This window comes from Rhinopithecus roxellana, chromosome 4 (assembly GCF_007565055.1).
Source record: "Rhinopithecus roxellana isolate Shanxi Qingling chromosome 4, ASM756505v1, whole genome shotgun sequence".
Taxonomy (NCBI): Eukaryota; Metazoa; Chordata; class Mammalia; order Primates; family Cercopithecidae; genus Rhinopithecus; species Rhinopithecus roxellana.
Window position 1 is genome coordinate 23,359,582 of NC_044552.1, and position 20,795 is coordinate 23,380,376.

General features: G+C 42.5%; 2 protein-coding genes and 1 non-coding gene across 5 annotated transcripts in view; 2 read left to right on the forward strand and 1 right to left on the reverse strand.

The window, feature by feature from the left end:
• Positions 1-20,795, forward strand: part of LOC104668434 (HLA class I histocompatibility antigen, A-30 alpha chain) — a 329,434-nt gene that overhangs the window by 176,976 nt on the left and 131,663 nt on the right. The window lies entirely within an intron of this gene.
• On the reverse strand, positions 4,900-5,031 carry LOC115897186. Its single transcript, XR_004057115.1, has one exon. It is a non-coding gene; the product is annotated as a small nucleolar RNA SNORA48 (small nucleolar RNA).
• TRIM40 (tripartite motif containing 40) lies at positions 8,195-20,382 on the forward strand. 2 transcript variants are annotated; one of them, XM_010368175.2, is made up of 6 exons: positions 8,195-8,275; positions 8,818-9,467; positions 17,967-18,062; positions 18,624-18,848; positions 19,159-19,181; positions 19,375-20,382. In XM_010368175.2, exons 2-6 carry the CDS (start codon positions 9,123-9,125, stop codon positions 19,628-19,630), a joined length of 945 nt encoding a protein of 314 aa, XP_010366477.2. In that variant the 5' UTR covers positions 8,195-8,275; positions 8,818-9,122; the 3' UTR covers positions 19,631-20,382. The 2 variants fall into 2 exon arrangements, with proteins under 2 accessions (XP_010366477.2, XP_010366478.2); XM_010368176.2 differs by lacking the exon at positions 8,195-8,275 and having other exon boundaries at positions 18,711-18,848.

A 20,795-nucleotide genomic window follows, 5' to 3' on the forward strand; every position in this document is an offset into this window, starting at 1 on the left:
TAGGGCTTCTGTTGGAAACCGGCCCTATCTGGGGAGCCTGTCTGGGCCGGAGAACTCTTGGGGCAGGGAGATGGACAGGTTTGTGGGGCTTGAAAGCTTACATGGTGTTGGACCTTTTCAAGAAAAAGGATACAGCCGGGCGCGGTGGCTCACGCCTGTAATCCCAGTACTTTGGGTGGCCGAAATGGGTGGATCACGAGGTCAGGAGATCGAGACCATCTTTGCCAACATGGTGAAACCCCGCCTCTACTAAAAATACAAAAAATTAGCCGGGCAGTGGCGCGTGGCTGTAATCCCAGCTACTAGGGCGGCTGAGCCGGGAGAATCCTTTGAACCAGGGAGGCGGAGGTTGCAGTGAGGCAGTGAGCCAAGATCGTGCCACTGTTCTCAGGCCTGGCGACAGAGCAAGACTCTGTCTCAAAAAAAAAAAAAAAAAAAAAGAAAGAAAGAAAAAGGATACAAAATTTGACAAAATTAAGAATAAATGCAAATATGACTTAGAATGAGGAAAAGCGGTGACAGCAAATGATAAATGTTTAAAAACTGACATATCACAAACATCAAAAAATCCAAAAAAAAGTTCTAATAACTGCTTGAACCACCCCTATATTTTCCCCTTTATATTTTTTGATTCCCTCTTCATTTGACAACACTTTTCTAATATATTTTCCTGGGTGAGAATGAATAATTTGGTATTTCGTCTGGCATAGTTAAGCACAAAAAGATTTCATTGAAAGTTTAGAAAAGTTAATGTCCATTTCACAATCGTTATTGTTAATAATATGCAAATTTTTAGTGCTATTAATTTTGGAGAAGCCTCTGTGAAGAGTTTCCTATGTAAGCCTGAGATTTCAGGGCATTTCAAGTTTTCTTGGGCAGTGACTAATCTTAAATACTCTTTTAAGTTGCTAAAAGTCATTGGCCTGTTTTTTGTTAAGTCCTTGTTGTAAAGTTGTAGTATGAAATTGTTTGTCTATGCCTAAACAACAATTTTTTAAAGTTTTAATGTGTTTATGCAGTTCATTCTTCATCAAGTGATTGTCAAACAATCTAGGCATCTATTCTATTTAAAATGTATCCCTTCCCTTCAATAAGTTGCTGGTTTTGGCTGGAACCAAACTTTTTTTTCTTTTTCCAATTCCCTTTTTGATGTCAGAATAACTTCTATTAATTTCATGTGCAAATATGTAAGAGATCATTTTATTTCATGATGTATGTATAATTGTATATGTATAATTGTTAGGTATATTCCTAAAGAAGAGAACTTCCATTTTGACTAGACTTTGATGAGACTGAGTACTACGCTTATAATTTTTTACATCTAGGGGTTAAAAGGATTTATTGGCTTCACTGTCCACAGACTTCTGGTGCCTCATGTCACAACATACATTCTTATTTTGACAGATCTCTGACCTTTCACTTTAGTCTCTGATGTCAGGTGAGTTATCTCAGTGGGTGGTGCTTCTTATAAGCCACTTCTACACTGAGACAGGTAGCAATAACTTGACTATACATGGAAATGCTTATGAACCACATGTCCTAGTAAGCTCAAACAATGTAATCCCAACTTAATTTCCCCTTAGCTAGATCCCCCAAATTCTACCTGATACAAGAGAAACTGTGACAGAGGGAAGTTGGCACAGAAGGAGACAGTAATCCTAACTGTGATTAAAATATGTTATTTCCACAAATTTTTTTTTTTTTTTTTTTTTTTTTTTTTTTTTTTTTTTTTTTTTTTTTTTGAGATGGAGTCTCGCTCTGTTGCTCAGGCAGGAGTGCAGTGGCGAGATCTCTGCTCATTGCAAGCTCTGCCTCCCTGGTTCACACCATTCTCCTGTCTCAGCCTCCCAAGTAGCTGGGACTACAGGCGCCTGCCACCACGCCTGGCTAATTTTTTTTGTATTTTTAGTAGAGACGGGCTTTCACCATGTTTGCCAGGATGGTCTCGATCTCCCGACCTGGTGATCCACTCGCCTCAGCCTCCCAAAGTGCTGGGATTACAGGCATGAGCCACCACACCCGGCCTACTTTTGCAAAGTTTACAAAACACTTAGCATGACCATATTGAACACATTGCTTGGAATTCCAGGGTCTGGAAAGGGCCAGTGCAAGGGATGGACTTAATGGCAGAGCTTCCTCTGCACACTTCACGACTGCAACAGGATTGTCCCTGAAGTCTCTCCACTGCAGTCCCACTTCATTCTGAGTCTTACTGTCTGTCTCACCAAACACCACTCTCTGCATTTGCTTACCCCTTTTTGATTCTTCCCTGTGCCTCAGTTTGGAGTTGGAAGCTCATAAATTCCCCTATTACAGGGAAGTGGCTGATTGTGTAACCCTATCCTTTTGTTGAAATAGGTGTGTCCAGTTAAGTGTTTACCATAAGCCAGCCCCTCATACGCATTCCACTTTGGGGTAGATTCATTGCTTTCTACAACCTCGCCATCTAAAATGTCCATACTGGTCCATCTGGCTGTGCTTCTCACGAGCAGCTGTTTTGTAGGGCTTGAAATAAGGATTCCTTAACAACCAGACTTTGGTAACCACAGTTGTATTAATACTGTCTGCTTCTACAAGTTAACTTTTTTACACTCTGAGTATAAGTGAGGTCATGCTGTATTGGAGGTTGTTTCCTCCACGCCATTGGGTGGAATTCAGAGGTTTCCACCAATAACCTGTTGCTTTCACCAGCAGCTCCCAAGGGCTCTGCGGAGTCCCCCATGCCTCCTGAATCTCAGATCTTGAACCCCTGCTCCTACCCAACCCTGTTTTTCTGAGAACTGCATCATCAAACATAGAGCATAGCACCTTTCCTGTGATTTCTCCAAATTTCCTCTCACTCAAGTCACCGTGCATGACAGATTGACTGCTTGTTTCCTGGAAGTCTAGGGATAAAAGGTATTGAGTGCTGGGTTGCAGGACAGGTTTCATCAGAGGACACAATCTCAGAGCAGACAACTTAAGGTCCAATATTAGTCATTTCCTTTCTTAAACATTCCTTCGCTATTTCTGCCCAAGACATTTCTCACTGGTAAACTTTCCTCCTTGGTTGCCTGTCTTCTGCAGCCCCGCAGGCTCTGTCTCTCTCCTGGGCCACCCCTCTTCCTCTTACACAGTTTTATGTTCCCCTTCCCTTCTCTCTCCTTCCATCTCCAATCTACATATTTCATGACTAGCTTTCCACAGCCAGATGTTTCTTGTCCTGAGGAATTACGCTACCAGTTTTTAGGCCACCATTTAAAAAAAGAAATATCCCGGTGCCCTGGAGTCTTGGCAACAATGCTCCAACTTCCGGAGGTGAAGAGAAGCGGTGTCCTGTCTTGAAAGACAGCGCCACCTGCTGCCCACCAAAAGACAGCTGCCGAAAACAACTGAATGATCCTGTCCATTGCCTGTTCTGGGGAGGGTGGCAGATAATCCAGGCAAGAATAATTAGAAGGTACATTGAACTTGAGGTGGTGATGGAACATTTAAGAATGCACAGAAGTTTAAACTCAATAGGGATATCAATACTAGGATGGCATCGGGCCTCAGGGAGGTTACAGGATACGCATAGTGCTAACAACTGCGCATTGGTACAATGGGAATCTGAATCCGGCCACTCTGCCTGTGAAGTCCACGTAGCTCCACCTCGCTGCACTAGATCTCCTTTTATGGATGATCAAATAAGTGAGAGGGAACCCAGGAGCCAGTGGAGAGGAGAATTTTAAGGAGGGGACTGCCGATGATCTAACGTTTGAGTCATCAGTTTGGATGTGAACCGAGAAAATATCGCTGGGATTTGAGTTTAGGACTTAGTTGGAGACCCTTAGAGAGTGGTTTAAGGTGCCCAGCCGTGGGCTAGGTGTAGGAGAGTATGGAAAGCCAGAAAGACATAGTCCTATCCCTCACGGAGCTAAATATGAGCCAAAGCCAGGGAAGTTGGCAAAAATCAAATGGTAATAAATGAGACAGTGATTTAGGAAAGAGAGATCCACGTAGAACCTGCAGGCCCCTCTGACACCTTTGGGCAAATTAGGATGGATCTGTTCACTTCCTTGGGGCCACTGCTGCTCTGAGTCAGAGCCCACAGCTTGGCACGCAACCTGTGGGTTAGGTCTCAGACCCCATTAATCAGAATGAAGACCGACTTGTTACTAAAGTTTCAGGAAACTTGGACTTGAGCTGGGCTTCCACTGATGTGAAGGGTTTGGAGCAGCTGTGAGAAAGAGGTAGGAGGTAGGTCTTTTCTGCTGGGAAATGTCAAACAGAGGCAATCAAGAGTCATGAAGGAGAGGGAGAAGACAAAAATCACCTGACTCTTGGCTCCGGTATTTTTAAAGCAGGAGAAGTTCGATAAGATCACTCCTTTAAAACAGTTACTGAGCACCTAATATATTCAAGGAGCTATGCTAAATAGGCTGACTCAGGGAAATAAGGACCCTGACACTTGCGCGTTAGTTTGTAGTTTATGAAGCACATCCATTTCCAGCTATGACATTTCGTCCACTTTCCTGTAAAGGAGGCGGAAGTTGTGGCCATCCCTGAACATGAAGCTACAAATCTCCACAATTAGGACCATAATCCAGATTCTTTGTCTAGTCCAGAATTCGTTTCATTCTCACCATCCTCTTCTTAAACATTTTTAAATATAGGTAATTGTTTAGATAGATGGCACACTTACTGGCTCAAAATTTTTAAAGCACAGGGAAAAGTCTCCATCTTGCCCCAGGTTTCCAGACATCTATTTTCTCTCTCCAGAAACAACCTTTACTAGTTAATTGATGTATTCTTCCAGAGATGTTCTTTGCATAAAAAGCAAATAAGAATGTTCTTCCCCAATCTGTGCAAATAATGGCATATATACACACTATTCTGTACCTTATTTTAAATTTATTTTTGTTTTTTAAAATCAGTAATCTATGTGTCCAAAGCATAAACCAGGCATGGGCATAGACCAGAAGCCAAGCTGGGATAAACAAGGGGTTGCTTTGTTCCTGGCTGATATGAGATGGGCACCATCAAGCTCTTTTTTTTTTTTAGACAGAATCTGGCTCTGTCGCCCAGGCTGGGGTGCAGTGGCACGATCTCTGCTCACTGCAAGCTCCGCCTCCCGGGTTCATGCCATTCTCCTGCTTCAGCCTCCTGAGTAGCTGGGACTACAGGTGCCCACCACCACACCCAGCTAATTTCTGTATTTTTAGTGCAGACGGGGTTTCACCGTGTTAGCCAGGATGGTCTCGATCTCCTGATCTCATGATCCACCCGCCTCGGCCTCCCAAAGTGTTGGGATTACAGGCATGAGCCACCATGCCTGGCCAAGCTTTTTTTTTTTTAATGTATCAATTTATGTTGGAGATTATTCCAATAGCAAAAGTTCCCTTCCTCACCCCATCCCCTACGAATGGCTGCACAGTGTTCTATTGTATGAATGTAGCTAGTTTATTTAACTTAACTTCCATTGACGAACATTTGGTTTGTTTCTAAAATTTGAAGCAAATGTTTCTAAAACATTGATGCAATGTGTATACGCATATATCATTTCACATATGCATGAGTATATATGTAAAATTTCTAACATCAGAATTGCTGGCTCAAAGAAAATGTACACTTGTAATCTTGGAGGAAATTCTCAAATCCCTACTCCTCTAAAGGAGGAGTACTAATTGGCATTCCCATCAGCAGTATATGGGAGTGCCTATTTCCTCACACACTTACCAACACTGTGTTACCAAACGTTTGGATTTCTGTCAATCTGATAGGGAAAAATAGTATGCCAGTGTTATTTTAATTTGTCTTTTCTTCATGAGAGTGAGACTGAGTATCTTTTAATATACTTTAGAGACATTTGGTATTTCTTTTTCTATGAAATGTCTGCTGAGATACCTCTGCCCAATTTTCTTATTGGTAGTTGATAAATTCTTATTTGTAAGTGCTCTATGTAAAGGGTAATTAGCCCTCTGATTTTGATGGTAGTTGTAAATATTTTTCTTCTTTCATTTGTATTTGGTCATTTGTCTCTTGACATTGCACTTACGGTTTTTTTCCCCTGTGCAAGTCTTTTTTAATGTGGCTGAATTTATCTTTCTTTCCTTTTATGGTTTCTACATTTGAAACATTCTCAAGCTACTACTGCTAATTAAATACAGTGGATTTCTGCGTTCAAGTTGCTCAATAAGCCAGTAGGAAAATCAAGAAAAGTACCTAAGTAACGAGTAGAAGTTACTATATGATCAGTATTATAAGTTGGTACAAAGTGCTATTTCTTCATCTGTCTATCCATACATCTAATTATCAATCTATCTGTCCATCTGTCCACTAACCCATCCATTTATCAAACTTTTACTGAATTCTTTCTAAGAGCAAGAAAAGGTATATATAGAGAGATGACATTTTATGGTAATGAAGCCCATGGGCTGGGATGAGAGACACCCAGATCTGAAGCCTAGCTCTATGTTTACACCACTGTGGCCTTGGGCAGGTTACTTAATCTGTCCACATTTTTGTTTCTTATATTATTTCATGAGGTATGACAGGAACGTAGATTGTGGAGGGGTCAAGGATTGAAGGTTAAAAAACAGACGTTGCTGGAAATGGCTTAGGAAGAGAACTATAAGTGAGTACAATGCCTCGATTTGTCATTTCAGGTGATGAAATCTGAATCCTGACAAGGTCAAGAGAGTGGCCACTAGGGTGGGTGGCAAAAGCAAAGGTCATTGGATGTGAGTAGGACAAGGAACCGAAAGGCCTTGGTGTTAAATGATCATGTACATAGTCTTTGAAATCACCAGGATCATGGTGATTTCACAGCCGGATGAAGGTCAAAGTCTGGGAGGATCCTCAGCACAGGAGCTTCTGTCCTGGGTGGAGTGTGGGATGTGCCACCCTCCCAGCGTGTGGATGCGCTCACCAACCTGGAATCTCTCCAAACCTCTTTGTTTAGGGTCTTACAGAGGTTCCATTATGTAGGTATGATTGATCAAATTACTGGCTGTTGGTGATTAACTCAGCCCCGGGCTCCTCTCCCCTCCCCACAGGTCAGAGGTGAGACTGAAAGTTCCAGCTGGCCAGGTGTGGTGGCTCATGCCTGTAATCCCAGCATTTTGGGAGGGCGAGGCAGGCAGATCACCTGAGGTCAGGAGTTCGAGACCAGCCCGGCCAACATGGAGAAACTCCGTCTTTACTAAAAATACAAAATATTAGCTGGGCATAGTGGTGTGCACCTGTAATCCCAGCTACTTGGGAGGCTGAGGCAGGAGAATTGCTTGAACCTGGGAGGCAGAGGTTTCGGTGAGCTGAGATAGTGCCATTGCACTCCAGCTTGGGCAATAAGAGTGAAACTCTGTCTCAAAAAAAAAAAGAAAGAAAGTTCCCACCCTCTAATCACATGGTTGTTCTGCCAACCAGCCCCCATTCTTCCTCCAAGAGTCCTCATTAGCATAAACTCGGGTATTGTTGAAAAGGACTTATTATGAATAATAAAAGATACATTCATTGGAACATAACTGTGTGGTAAGTTGAGGTGCATATGGAATTAGGATGATTCAACTTAAAATTTTTGACTTTACAATGATGGGGGTATTGAGTACACTTTCACCTTGCAATATTTCTGACTTCAGTGAATTCATTGGGATGTAACCCCATCATAAGTTAAGGATCACCTGTTCAAGGGTTTTAGGAGCTCTGTGCCAAGACTAATTTTATATATATATATATCACACAACCCACAGCAAACAGTGGCAAAGTGGGATTGAGGGAGGAGGCTCTGAAATGAGGTTTTCCACAAGCATCTTGAACCCTTAAAAGTTTCAAGTGACAGCCCTTGTTAGTGGCACCCCTTGGGGGCTCCCTCAAACTCAATGCCAAGACTAGCCTGACTGGAGGGAACTTAGACAATGGGGTGGGCAGTTGATGTTCCAGCATCTTGAGTGGGTGCCATTGTTCTGTGACACCTGGATCCTGGGGTTCCATAACTAGGGTTCTAGGATGTCCATTCTTAGTTGAGTCTCAGTTCCTGTCATATCGACGTCAAAGGCCCAAGACCTTCCTCCTCCCTGTGAGCAAACAAGCCACGCCCTGTACCAGTCAAAGTCCATCTCACCTTCCAGCTACCCTAGGTAATTTTCCTGGTAATTCAGTGTTTCTAGGAAAGCATGTCTTTCCACCCCCCGCCCTGAGATTTACTGACATGTGAACACGTATGACTGGCACGATTTAAGAACCACTCACCTGCTGGCCATCTCTCCAGGTCTGCAGCCAGAGAAAATGATCTGAAATTGTAGCAGGAGAAATTGAGGTAGGATACTAAGAAAGCTTTTCAGGAGTGGGTCTAGGCAAGAGGTGCGGCATGAGGGAATGAGAGTGAATCCCCAGTATCTAAGGGAAGTGGCAAGTGGCGGGGGACTTCCTTCTTTGGGTCATCTTTGGTGGTGATTTGACAGGAAGGAACAAAGTGGCTTCAAACATTATATAAGTCTCTGATCTGTTCTGTGTCCTGTTTTCTTTCTCATTCTTTCAGTGTGGAATCTATATGACCCTGGGAGGGATGCTGGTTGGGAGAATGACCAGCTGATGGAGATGCTGCTGTAATGATTGGTGTTAATAATGGGCAGCAGTGAGCCACCTGGTGTGACAGTGTAGGAGAAAACAGTCCAAGCTCACGCCAAACTCTCTCTACTGATGGCAAATCAGCGGAGACTCGCATTGTAAATTTATCGTGGTCTGGCTTTTGGCCATGATAGTGATACCTTGCCCTTTTAATTTGGGCCTGTGAAAATATTCATTGAAAGCTCTCAAGAGGAAAACAGAATTGGTTATTGAATCGCTTGCTTCCTCTAGGTGTATGAAAAATAATTTCAAGTTTAATAAATACAAGGAAACCGCAGGGTCCATGTCAAAGCTGATGAGCTATTTCTGAAACTCGTGCAGAATTGTGGTTTGTGTGGTCTATGTCACGGCACCCTTGATGGAGAGCGGGCAATTGCCTGAACTTGGAGGCTGTGTCCTGTCCTCCAGGCTGCTACAGGGCTGCCTCCTTCCGGCTGGGCCTTCTTATCTGGGACTGTTGAGGGTGACAGGCCTTCCGAAGACCAGTGAAGAAGGAGGCCCTGTAGACAGGAGGCTGACAGGGTAGGAATAAGGCCATGATACCTTTGCATAAGGACAACCAGGAGGAGGGTGTCTGCCCCATCTGCCAGGAGAGCCTGAAGGGGGCCGTGAGCACCAACTGCGGACATCTCTTCTGTCGAGTGTGCCTGACACAGCACGTGGAGAAGGCCTCAGCCTCTGGGGTCTTCTGCTGCCCCCTCTGCCGGAAGCCCTGTTCTGAGGAGGTGCTGGGGACAGGCTATATCTGCCCCAACCACCAGAAGAGGGTATGCAGATTCTGTGAGGAGAGCAGACTTCTTCTATGTGTGGAATGCCTGGTGTCCCCTGAACACGTGTCTCATCATGAACTGACCATAGAAAATGCCCTCAGCCACTACAAGGTAAGCCTGGGTCACTGCAGCCAGGCCCTGCCCCACCTCCCTGAAGTACTGCATCCTACATGTTCATCATGCCTGGCACCTCAGAGTAGCTCAACAACGGACACCTCTCTTTGTTTCTTCTGCTTCATCCTGTTTTGGACCCTTGTCTTTGCTTCTGTGTATATTTTGAGGCTGACGTTTCAGTGCATTAATGTGAGTCTGTCTAAAAGATGATACTGTCACTGTGATGTCAGAGTCCCAGTCTGCTCATCTGTAGAATGGAGCAATTGCACTAACTAATGCAAAACCCTTTCAGGACTAAGACTGTGTGAATTCCTGGTTGATAGTACTAGAAACTTGGCTAGAAATGTAATCAGGTTTTATATAAACTAGTAATTATCCTGCAAATATATTAAAACCTGAAAGTTAGTACATATTTTTTTCTCTTTCTCTTCCTTCTGCATTTGTCTTTCTTCCCTTTTCCTTTCTTTGCTATGGCAATTGTTTTGTCTTATTCTGTTAAATTTCTATCATAAAAGTTACCTGCTGTAGGTAACACATTCAGAAAGCACTGAAAGGTATAAAGTCAAGACTAAAAACTTGTCTTCCTTTCTCCCTCCATTTATAGTCCTCAGAGGTAACCGTTGTTCGATTTTTGTACATCCTTCCAAAAAATGTGTTTATGAATGCACTCTTATACACACACACGCGTGCGCTCTCTCTCTCTCTTTCAAAGGATTCTCTCTGTATTTTTTTTCTGTAACTCATTTTTATTATCTAAAAGTATGGCTTGAACATTTTCTCATCAGCATGTATAGATCTTCTGAATTATTTTCAACAACTGTGTGGTATTGAATTCTATGAATGTACCATAAATTGGTAGACATTGGATTATTTTCAAGCTATTGTTTTGTTTTAGGATTACACAGAATTTTCTAATGAATATCCTTCAACAGATATATAGGAGAACCTAGAATATCCAAGATATATTTTGGTGAAAGCATAAGATAGAAATCTAACTTTAGTTTTTCCAAGTTATAATCCATTTGTCCTATCACTATTTATTGAATGATTCATAGAGTTTCCCCATTGATTTGAATGCCAATGTCATAATATACCATATATGTGTATTTTCTTGCATATTTCCTTGATGCTCTGTTCTGTTCTATTCTGTCTATGCTTGCCTATAAGCCAAGGTATTTTAGAGATTTTATCTTTACCATATATTTCAATGTCAGGTATTTTGATAGAATCCTCACAATACTCTTATTTTTCAGAATTTGTGCAGATGTTTGTATATCTTTATTTTGTCAATTCGCTTTAGAATTATTTTTATCAACCTTTCCCCTGACCCCAATCCAGTTAGTATTTGACTGGACAACTGACAATATTTTCACATGGCATCCTTCTATCCAATAGTGAAGGCTGAATTTCCAAAGCTAAGGTAGCTTTGAGACACTTGACTTTCGGAGAACATGTTATGATGCAGAATGAGAAAGTGGGGAGTCCAGATTTAAAGTAACTATGGAAAGGTAGAGAAATAATTCAAAAAGCCAGAGGCAAAGTTCTACTTGGTTGTAATATCATTCCCTCTAGGTGCAGTGTCCACAGGAGAGTGGGGAGGGATTTCTCACCTGCCGATGAAGCAGCATAAGATGGAGAAATTTATTTCCTCAATAAGTGATTTATTCAGTTCTGTACTTTGTGTTAGATGTCATGCTAGGCATTGTAGGAAGTACAAAGATGATTCGTAATTCTTGCTTCAAATCTGTCTTTAAATAATGACAAGAAACCTAAAACAAATAAATAACAATGACACTTGTTCATTAAGTAAAAACTTAAAAGTTCCTGCTGTGTGTGAGAAACTGCAGTATATGTTAGAAATCAGTGAAAACAGATGCCATTCCTTCTGCCAGGAGTTTGCAGTTTAGTAAGGGAGACACAAACAAGTAATCAAAGAACTGTAAACTTTTTTTTTTTTTTTTTGAGACAGAGTCTCACTGTGTCACCCAGGTTGGAGTGCAGTGGCGTGATCTTTGCTCACTGCAACCTCCACCTTCTGGGTTCAAGCAATTCTCTGCCTCAGCCTCCTGACTAGCTGGGATTACAGGTGCCCACCACCATGCCCAACTAATTTTTGTATTTTTAGTAGAAATGGGGTTTCCCATCTTGGCCGGGGTGGTCTTGAACTACTGGCCTTGTCATCCATCTGCCTCAGCCTCCCAAAATAACTGTAACTTTTTATTAGTTAGGAAGAAAATAAACAAGGGTCTGGAATGAACAGTAATTGGTGGCCCAGGTCCATTTGGTCAGTGAGGGCCTCATAGAGGAAGTGATCTTGAAGCTGAGGGCTGGCAGAAGAGAAATCAACCTGTGCAAAGACGGGGGGTAGGGAGTGCATGCAGATGCCCACACCTGATAAGTCTTGTTATATGTGAAGAATTTATCATTAGAGTTTGAATCAACAGGACTTACTGATAGATTAGAAATGGATTCTTTGTAAGAAAAAAACAACCCCATCAGAAAGTGGATGAAGGATATGAACAGATACTTCTCAAAAGAAGACATTTATGTGGCCAACAAACATATGAAAAAAAGCTCATCACCACTGGTCATTACAGAAATGTACATCAAAACCACAATAAGATACAATTTCACGCCAGTTAGAATGGCGATCATTAAAAAGTCAGGAAACAAATTCTGGAGACGAAGAGGAGAAATAGGAACGCTTTTACACACTGTACTGTTGGTGGGAGTGTAAGTTAGTTCAACCATTGTGGAAGACAGTGTGGCGATTCTTCAAGGACCTAGAACCAGAAATACCATTTGACCCAGCAATCCCATTACTGGGTATATACCCAAAGGATTATAAAATATTCTACTACAAAAACACATGCACACGTATGTTTATTGCGGCACAGTTCACAATAGCAAAGACTTGGAACCAACCCAAATGCCCATCAATGATACACTGGATAATGAAAATATGGTACATATACACCACGGAATACTATGCAGCCATAAAAACAGATGAGTTCGTGTCCTTTGCAGGGACATGGATGAAGCTGGAAACCATCATTCTCAGCAAACTAACACAAGAACAGAAAACCACTCGTATGTGGGAGCTGAACAATGAGAACACATGGACACAGGGAGGGAAACATCACACACCAGGGCCTGTCAGGCTGTCAGGGCATAGGGGGGTAGGGGAAGGATAGCATATACACACACACACACACACACACACACACACACATATATATATGGGTTGAAGGAAAGAGGAAGGTCAAAGATGACTTCATGAGTTTTTGGCTTGAGAAACTGAATGGATGATGTAAAAGATAAGAACTTGGTAGAACAGGTTTGAATGCAACGCCAAGAGTTTCATTCAAGACAAGTTGAGTCCAAGTTGAGATACATCAAAATAGGATCTTACATATGCAGCTGGATCACAAATTTAGATCTCCAGAGTCATATTCCTAGAACCTAGAACAAAGATCCATCAGGACAAAGACAATATTTAAATCCAAGGAAAGTGGGCACGGTGGCTCACACCTGTAATCCCAGCACTTTGGGAAGCCAAAGTGGGAGGATCGCTTGAGCCCAGGAGTTCAAGACCAGCGCACTTAGGCAACGCAGTGAGACACTATCTCTAGAACAACAACAACAAAGTGAAATTAACAGGATTTAAAAAAAAGAATGTGACAATTGGGGGCTGGGTGCAGTGGCTCACGTCTGTAGTCCCAGCTACTTGGAAAGTTGAGGTGGGAAGATTGCTTGAGCCCAAGAGAGTGAGGCTGCAGTGAGCTGTGATTTTACCACTGCACTGCAGCCAGGACGACAGAGCAAGACCCTGTCTCAAGCAAAGAAACAAACAACCAAGGAAACTGATGTAATAGCCTCAAAAGAGACTAGACAGAAAAGAAGTTTTGGGGCAAGTTTCTGGGAAAGGCTGTCATTTAGATGTAGGCAGAGGAGGACCCAGCAAAGGAGACAGGATGAGTTGTCAGAAAGGCAGGAGAAAAACAAGGGGAATGGTGTCCCAGTTGCTAAGAGAGAAGGGTATTTTAAGAGATGACAATAGATTGCATTGAACGATGGTAACACTTCGGTAAGATGGTGGCAGAGGCATGAGAGCTGGCTTGTGAGGAGGCACACTTCTTCCATAGTAATAACAGCAAACAAGAGAAGGTGTCTGCAAGCATACGTAGTTTTGCAGTTTTGGAAATGTAGGTTTTGTTTTGGTTTTTATTTTCTCAATAATATGTGAGGAAGGAACATCAGCAGTATGGGTGGGATCAGGATGGATGTGAAAGGTTTGAAAAGAAAGAAGATGGTGTGATGCAGTGTGGGATAGTGCTTACAAGAGAAACTATGTAGGGTTGGCAGACAGTATGTAGCACCAATTTGAGGTCTGAAATGTTTAACATGTTTCAGGAGGCTGCTTGAGGACAGATGGCAAACAAGAAGGTGAGGGCACATTTTACCATGGATAAGGAGTTGTCTGAAAAGCAATACAGAGAGAGAGGGTAAGGGAGTTGAGTGTATTTCTGAAGAAGTGATTGAGTGTCAAAGAAGTGTACTCATTGATATTGATAGCATACTTTTAAAATTAAGGAGGATTTTTTACTGATTTTTTTCACCATGTCTCTATTTATTTGAATTAAACTTTGTAGATTAAGTATTGTAAATTATGTTCTTTTAAAATAATCGTATAATCCCTGACTGTCTCTAAAAAGACTGAAACATTTATAAAATCTACAAATTCTTATTTGTATACCTGTTTCCTCACTGACCAACCAATGCCAGTGTCAATCACTTTAATGTATTTTGCTGGTTTAGTAAGTGTGTGACAGTGATGTACATTGTTTGACTTTGCTTGATTATGAATGCTGGTAGTGGTGAGGCTTTTATCCATGAAGACTAGCAGTCTGCATTTTCCCCTAGAATCAGGGCATACATTCTACATGACTGCATCGAAGTAGTTTATCTTTTGGATCATGAGCTCCATTAATTGTGTTTAACCTACATTTTTTATTCTGTTATGTCTTCTTAATTATATTTTTGGGCAAAATTTTAGAAATTTGTATTTAAATTGGCTCTATTCTTTTTCATAATATAATCTCCATGTCTTAAATACACAGAAATTTGTTTGATAAGAGTGTGCTGCTCTGTTTTATTTTTAAAGATTTATTAATTCCTGGCTTACTTGGAATTTCATGTAGTATGTTGTGTGAAGGATGACTCCAGGTTAATTTTTCTTTATTCTGGTATCCAGTCATTCCCAAAATATTTATATGATAGTGAATCTTTTCCACATTTATGTGTTGTTTCTCGCTTGACATAAATTATGTTCTTCTGATGGGCTGCTTTTTTTACTCTAGTCCATTGATTATTCTTCCTGTTATTATTATGGTTTTGATACATGTTACTTTATGGTTTACTTTTAAATCTAACAGCATTTTTGCCATTTAATAATTTTTATTATCTGATATTTTTGCTGTCATTTAAGGTGAGTGCTTTTTTACAATGTTTCTAAATTTTATAGAGCATTCTGTAAGATTTTAATGATTATTGCATTAAATTTGTTGATTACTTTAAGAATCATGACTTTTGGAGGTTTAGTTAGTCTTCTCAACTAGTACCCAGATATATCACTAACAGTTTTCCACTGTGTATCTGAATCAGATATTAAATTGTCTTTACTTAAACCTCATGTGCCCTGACTCTTATTGAGGATAGCTATGTATTTTATAACGTTATCTTTTTGACAATCTTTACTTGTAGATTCAAATGAGGTTCTTTGCTGAGCTCATGTGTTTACTCATATATTTTTTAAAAATTTTCTGACATTTTCTAGGTCATAATCATGTGAGTGATGTTGTTTTTAATCCATATTTTTGGACACAGTTCTGTAAGGAGCACGCATTTTGAAAGCTGTTAATTTTTCTTTTTTCCTTTCTTTTTTTTTTAAGTGTCAGGGATAGGTACTTCTTGTCTGTTAACCACTTTTCTTTTGTACGTTGTGTTAGCAAGTTGTTTTAGAACAAATTTAATGCCCTTTTTTGTCAGATTTTAAAAATTTAATATGATTTAATCTGAATGTCTGACAGAATTTTAAAATATTCATTTAGACAAAACATGTCTTTGACTATTTTCTAGATTTCAACTTGTCTTTTTTTCTCTAAGGAATATTTTGCTAGGTGAAAGTGTACAGAATTTGGCGTTTCAATGCTAATGAGTGTCTTATTTATATGATATGCACCCGTTAAATATTTTAATGCAAAAATTGGTGAAAAAGTATTTTTTAGAAACAGAGGACTTTACCTTACTCATTTTGAATATTATAAACAATATGTCTGTATCATCTTCAGTTGTTCTATGCCTTTATCTTTATTGCTGTTATCTTTGCCATTTACACAGTGTCTGTAGTCGGCTTTATTAAATTTTAAACTGCCAGATGATAGGACTGTGGCTTTTCGAACTGGACCTTAATAGGCCTGAGTTTGGCAGGCAGAAAAATAAAGCATTCCTGACAGAGGGAAGTAAAAGATAGCCATGAGGAGGTGTGGCTGCACCGGTGTGTTCAGGAAGCAGAAAGCAATGTTGTGGGCTGGTGAAGAGAGTTGAGAGCAAGCAGAGAGAGAATCCCGGACAATGTCAACTGGGGCTGGGTCCTGGGGCACCTTGGATGCTGGGTGAAGGAGTTTGGGCTTATCTTTGTTGCCGAGAAGCCATTTTGAAGGAGGAGTAACATCAACAAAGGTGAAATATGACAGATTTCAAGCTGAATGGCAGGCAGAATGGCAGTCCCAATGTCAGAAACACTAAGGTCAAGAGGAGTGGACTGCAGAAGAGGGTGGGGAACTGGGCAGCATGCTTGAGTCTACCATATTGATTCTGAGCTGCCAGTAGGGCAGTAGGCAGTACTTAGCTCTCACTTGGAAGCATGAGATGGACTGCTAGGAAGAAATATTTGGTTTTGGAATTCTAAGATCTGAAGCCTTCAGAAAGGAAAGCTAAGGACGTAGTTTGAGATAGAAAAGGGTTGAAGAGCCAACTTCAAGGCTTCTTTTTACAGGAAAAATGAAGAGGCAAAGAAGCAGTGGCAAAAAGCACAGATCTAGGAAGGATGGGGTGGAGAGGAGGTGCAGAAAGGCACCTGCGGATTTCATGGCTGGAAATCGCAGGTGACCCTGGAGAGAGATGCTTCAAAGGAGTGGTGAGAAACAAGGCGGCTGGCTGAGGAATGACGACAGTGAGGAGGTGAAGATAGCAACACCAAACAACTTGACTGTGAGGGCAGAAAGTGAGTAGATGCAAGGCGTGAAGGATATTTGTGCTTTTCAGGACCTGAACTCTTGTGGTCACACAAACAATTCCACACCAACCCAGCCTGTCACCTTCTTCAGCGAGACTCATGAGCGACATCCGTGGTGCCCATTTATTACCTCCCACTCCTATGACTTTTTTATTTTGTCTCTGCTGGGAAATGCCTTCGGGTAACACCCAGTGACATGACACATTTTTAGTAACTTCGTGGTGACATCACTGCCTTCTCTGCTTATTGCAGCTTTCTGTTTGCCAAATGCCCTTGCTGACCCCTCACACACACGGTCCTTTGACCTTGATTTCACCAGCAAAGTCTCAGGCCAGAAAGAAATTTCAGTTGTGTTCACCATCCCCTGACTTCTACCTGCACATCTCCAAAATCTCCTCAAAAAAGATTTTTTTAAAAATCTGAAGTGGGAAATATTTAGTGAAACACACACTTTTCAGGTAATAGCGCATCCTGATCTTTTGTTCACAAATCTCTTCTCGTTTTGTTTTCCATTTTATCATCCACCCTCCAACCGCCCCCCGAACCATGGGCAGCCGTTTATAGCATTTGTTGTTATTTTTGCTTCTCTTTTAGGTCATCAAAAACCTGAAAGCAAAACTTTTTTAGAAACTCAAATCATTCATTATCTCCATAGCTTCAAGGACACAGTGACCCATCCAGATACTGATTTAAGATTGAGAGAGAAGGCACTGCCTGCCTGGGCTATGGGTTTGCACCTAGTAAGGGGCTCTATCTTGTCACTCATCCTAGTGAGGACCAGGGAGCAGTGGTAGCAGAGGTTTGACATCTCCTCTTTAAGGCAATTCTCTCCAGACTGGCTTCACTTGTTAATGTAAAATAGTAAAGAGTGCTAGAAGACTGTCATATAACTTTTATATGTTGAGAGAAAGCACCCTGAAGTCAAGTAGGAATTGTTCTATTGCTATCTGTTATTTTATTTTTCTGTAGTTCTAAGACTGTAAAAAAATTACCCATTACTATATCCCCCCATCATTATCCAATAAATAACCTCTCAAGTTCCCTACTCCAACCATGACACTCTAAAAACGTTTCTTTGTAGGCAGAATTTTACATTAGTTTCATCCTGAGATCAGGCCCCCTACTGTGTTCCACTGACTCCTCCCAGTGGGTGCCCCCCTCACTCCCAGTCTGACAAGCGGGTGTGTCTGTCTCTTTAGGAACGACTCAACCGCCGGAGCAGGAAGCTCAGAAAGGACATTGCGGAACTTCAGCGACTCAAGGTTCAGGAGGAAAAGAAACTGCAGGCTCTGCAGGTGGGTCTTTCGGGTTCCCGGGAAGAACTCCCCGGAATATTCTCAGGGGCCCTTACTTAACTGTTCTGGACATCTGTCTGTCCCTGGAAAAGCCTGGTGTGGGCAGATAGTCGTGGAGGCTGAAAACCTGGGTGTTGGCCTTGGTGTCAAGGTTTGCTGGCTGAGTGACCTACACAAGTTAAGCCCTCTGATCTTTATGCGACTTATATGTTAAATGAGAACCAGTCCTGGCTCACAGTAAGGATCAAAGGAGACCAGTGTCTCGTCAATTGAAAATTACTACACAAGCAATAAACCTCCGTTTCTGTCTCTGACAGTCTACCTTTCTATTCCTCTTGGTCACGTGGCATCTGTAGATATTCAGAGAGTGAGGTGGAAAGGGGAGGTGTCCCTGCCTTTATGAGAATCACAGCTGCTTCTGCAATACCTGTGACACACAAAGGCAATACCATGAGGGGAAGAGGATTGAGGAATCCCCTTTCCTGCTCAGACATTCAGAGACTGTAAATAGCCAGGAGGGAGCCACCTGACACTGAGTCTTAGGGAGTCCCTTTCCTGTAGTTTCAGGTAGACCATGGGAACCACAGGCTGGAGGCTGGGTTGGAGAGCCAGCACCAAACCAGGGAACAGCTGGATGCCCTCCCTCAGCAGTGGCTGGGCCAGCTGGAGCACATGCCAGCAGAAGTGGCCAGAATCCTTGACATCTCCAGGGCAGTAACACAGCTCAGCAGCCTGGTCACTGATCTGGAGAGGACAGCCAAGGAATTAGACACCAACACACTGAAGGTACATACCCTGAGGCTTCCCCCAAGGGCTGGGTTTCTCCCCAATAGTAGGCAGCCCATCTGCATCACCCTTCTGGGAGGTGTAAGAGGGAGGGGCCAGTGTGATATGTGGTGAGTTGTGGTAGACATGGCTTGTTCCAAGCTACAGAGTGCTGCTGCAGCAGAATGGGCACAGAAGAGGGGTGTTGCTATATTCCCCCAGTTCTCAAGGTGGCACCCCAGAGTGGCCTCCAAGAGTGAATTGGGAAAGGAATTTGAAGGTGATAGGAACCTGAGAACCAATTATGATTCTCGCTTTTTCTCTCTTCTAGAATGCTGGTGACTTACTGAACAGGTATGAGCTGTCCCTTCTTCTTTCCCACACGTATATATAAACCCACACATCACAGACATGCACAGGGTCTTCGTCACGGTCAAGGAGACCCACTGCTCCATTAGCTTTTGTGTCTGCATGCTACATGGCCAATGGAAGAGTCAGTGGAATACGTGAATACATATTAATCTATGAAGGATTTCTTTGTTTCTAGGAGTGCTCCACAGAAATTAGAGATAATTTATCCCCAGTTGGAGAAAAGAGTCAGTGAATTGCTTCTTCAGCCGTCCTCAGAAGCTCTGACCTGTTCATCCCTGGGACACCTCACTTCAGGCTCACCTCAGCCTCCTCTCTCTCCTTCCTCCAACCTGTCCAGGCCCCCATTAGATCTACCCAGTGCATCTTCGGGCTTGCCAGCTCCTGAACATGTCCCCATTTCTTCATGCCCACCATCATCACCTGATGCCTGACCCTCTGACTCTTGGACAATGGTCAGCCCCCTTCTAGGACAGGCTCATGCTTGGGGCTGCCACTGTGGAGGTCGGGGCCCATGGTCTCCAGGACTATTTGTGAAATCTCCATTTTGCCTGTGAACTGACAGTAGTGCCCATCTCTCATAATCTCATTAAAATAGGATCCTCCAGGCCTCTGAATGGCCCGAGCTCATCAGCAGTGACGCCACCTCACATATGAAGCCCAGCTGAGCTCCTGCAATACTTGTTGTCTGCACCAATCACCTGGCACTTATTTATTATTGTTGTGGAAGACAGACTCAAAGACAGCTTCCCTTCGTGATCCTCACCTCTTAGAATGAATGCCCTTGTTCGGTCCCCTCCCCTTGAGTGTAAGTGGGATCTGTGACCCACTTCAAATCAATAGAATAAGGCAAAGGTGATAGGGTGTCACTCCGGCAACTGTGTTGCATTGTATAGAACTCCTCCTTGCTGGCCTATCCATTTAGAGCCCCTCCTAGGAGCCAAGAGCAGTCTCCAGCCTCCAGCCAACAACAAGCAGAGGCCCTCAGTCTTGTGGCTGCAAGAACCTGAATTCTGCCAACAACCTGAGTGAGCCTGGAAGCAGATTCTTCTCCAGCTGAGCCGGATGAGAACCCAGTCCAGCCAACACCTTGATTATAGTCTAAGCTGAGGACCCAGTGAAGCTGTGCCAAAATTTCTCACCCACAGAAATGGTGAGACAATAAATGTGTGTGTGTGTTTTTGTTTTTTTGGTTTTTGTTTATTGAGATGGAGTCTCACTCTGTTGCCCAGGCTGAAGTGCAGTGGCACGATGTTGGCTCACTGCAACCTATGTCTCCCAGGTTCAAGCAATTCTTCTATCTCAGCCTCCCTAGCAGCTGGGATTATAGGCGCCTGCCACCACACCCAGCTAATCTTTTGTGTTTTGGGTAGAGATGGGGTTTCACCGTGTTGGCCAGGCTGGCCTTGAATTACTGACCTCAGGTGATCCACCCACCTTGGCTTCCCAAAATGCTGGGATTACAGGCGTGAGCCACTGCCCCTGGCCGTGTGTTGTTTTAAGGCAGTAAATTTGTGGTAATTTTTATGGAGTAATGGATAATGAATACAATTGTATATTAGTCATTTTTGTATAAGCCTCACTTCTTTGGGTGAGCAG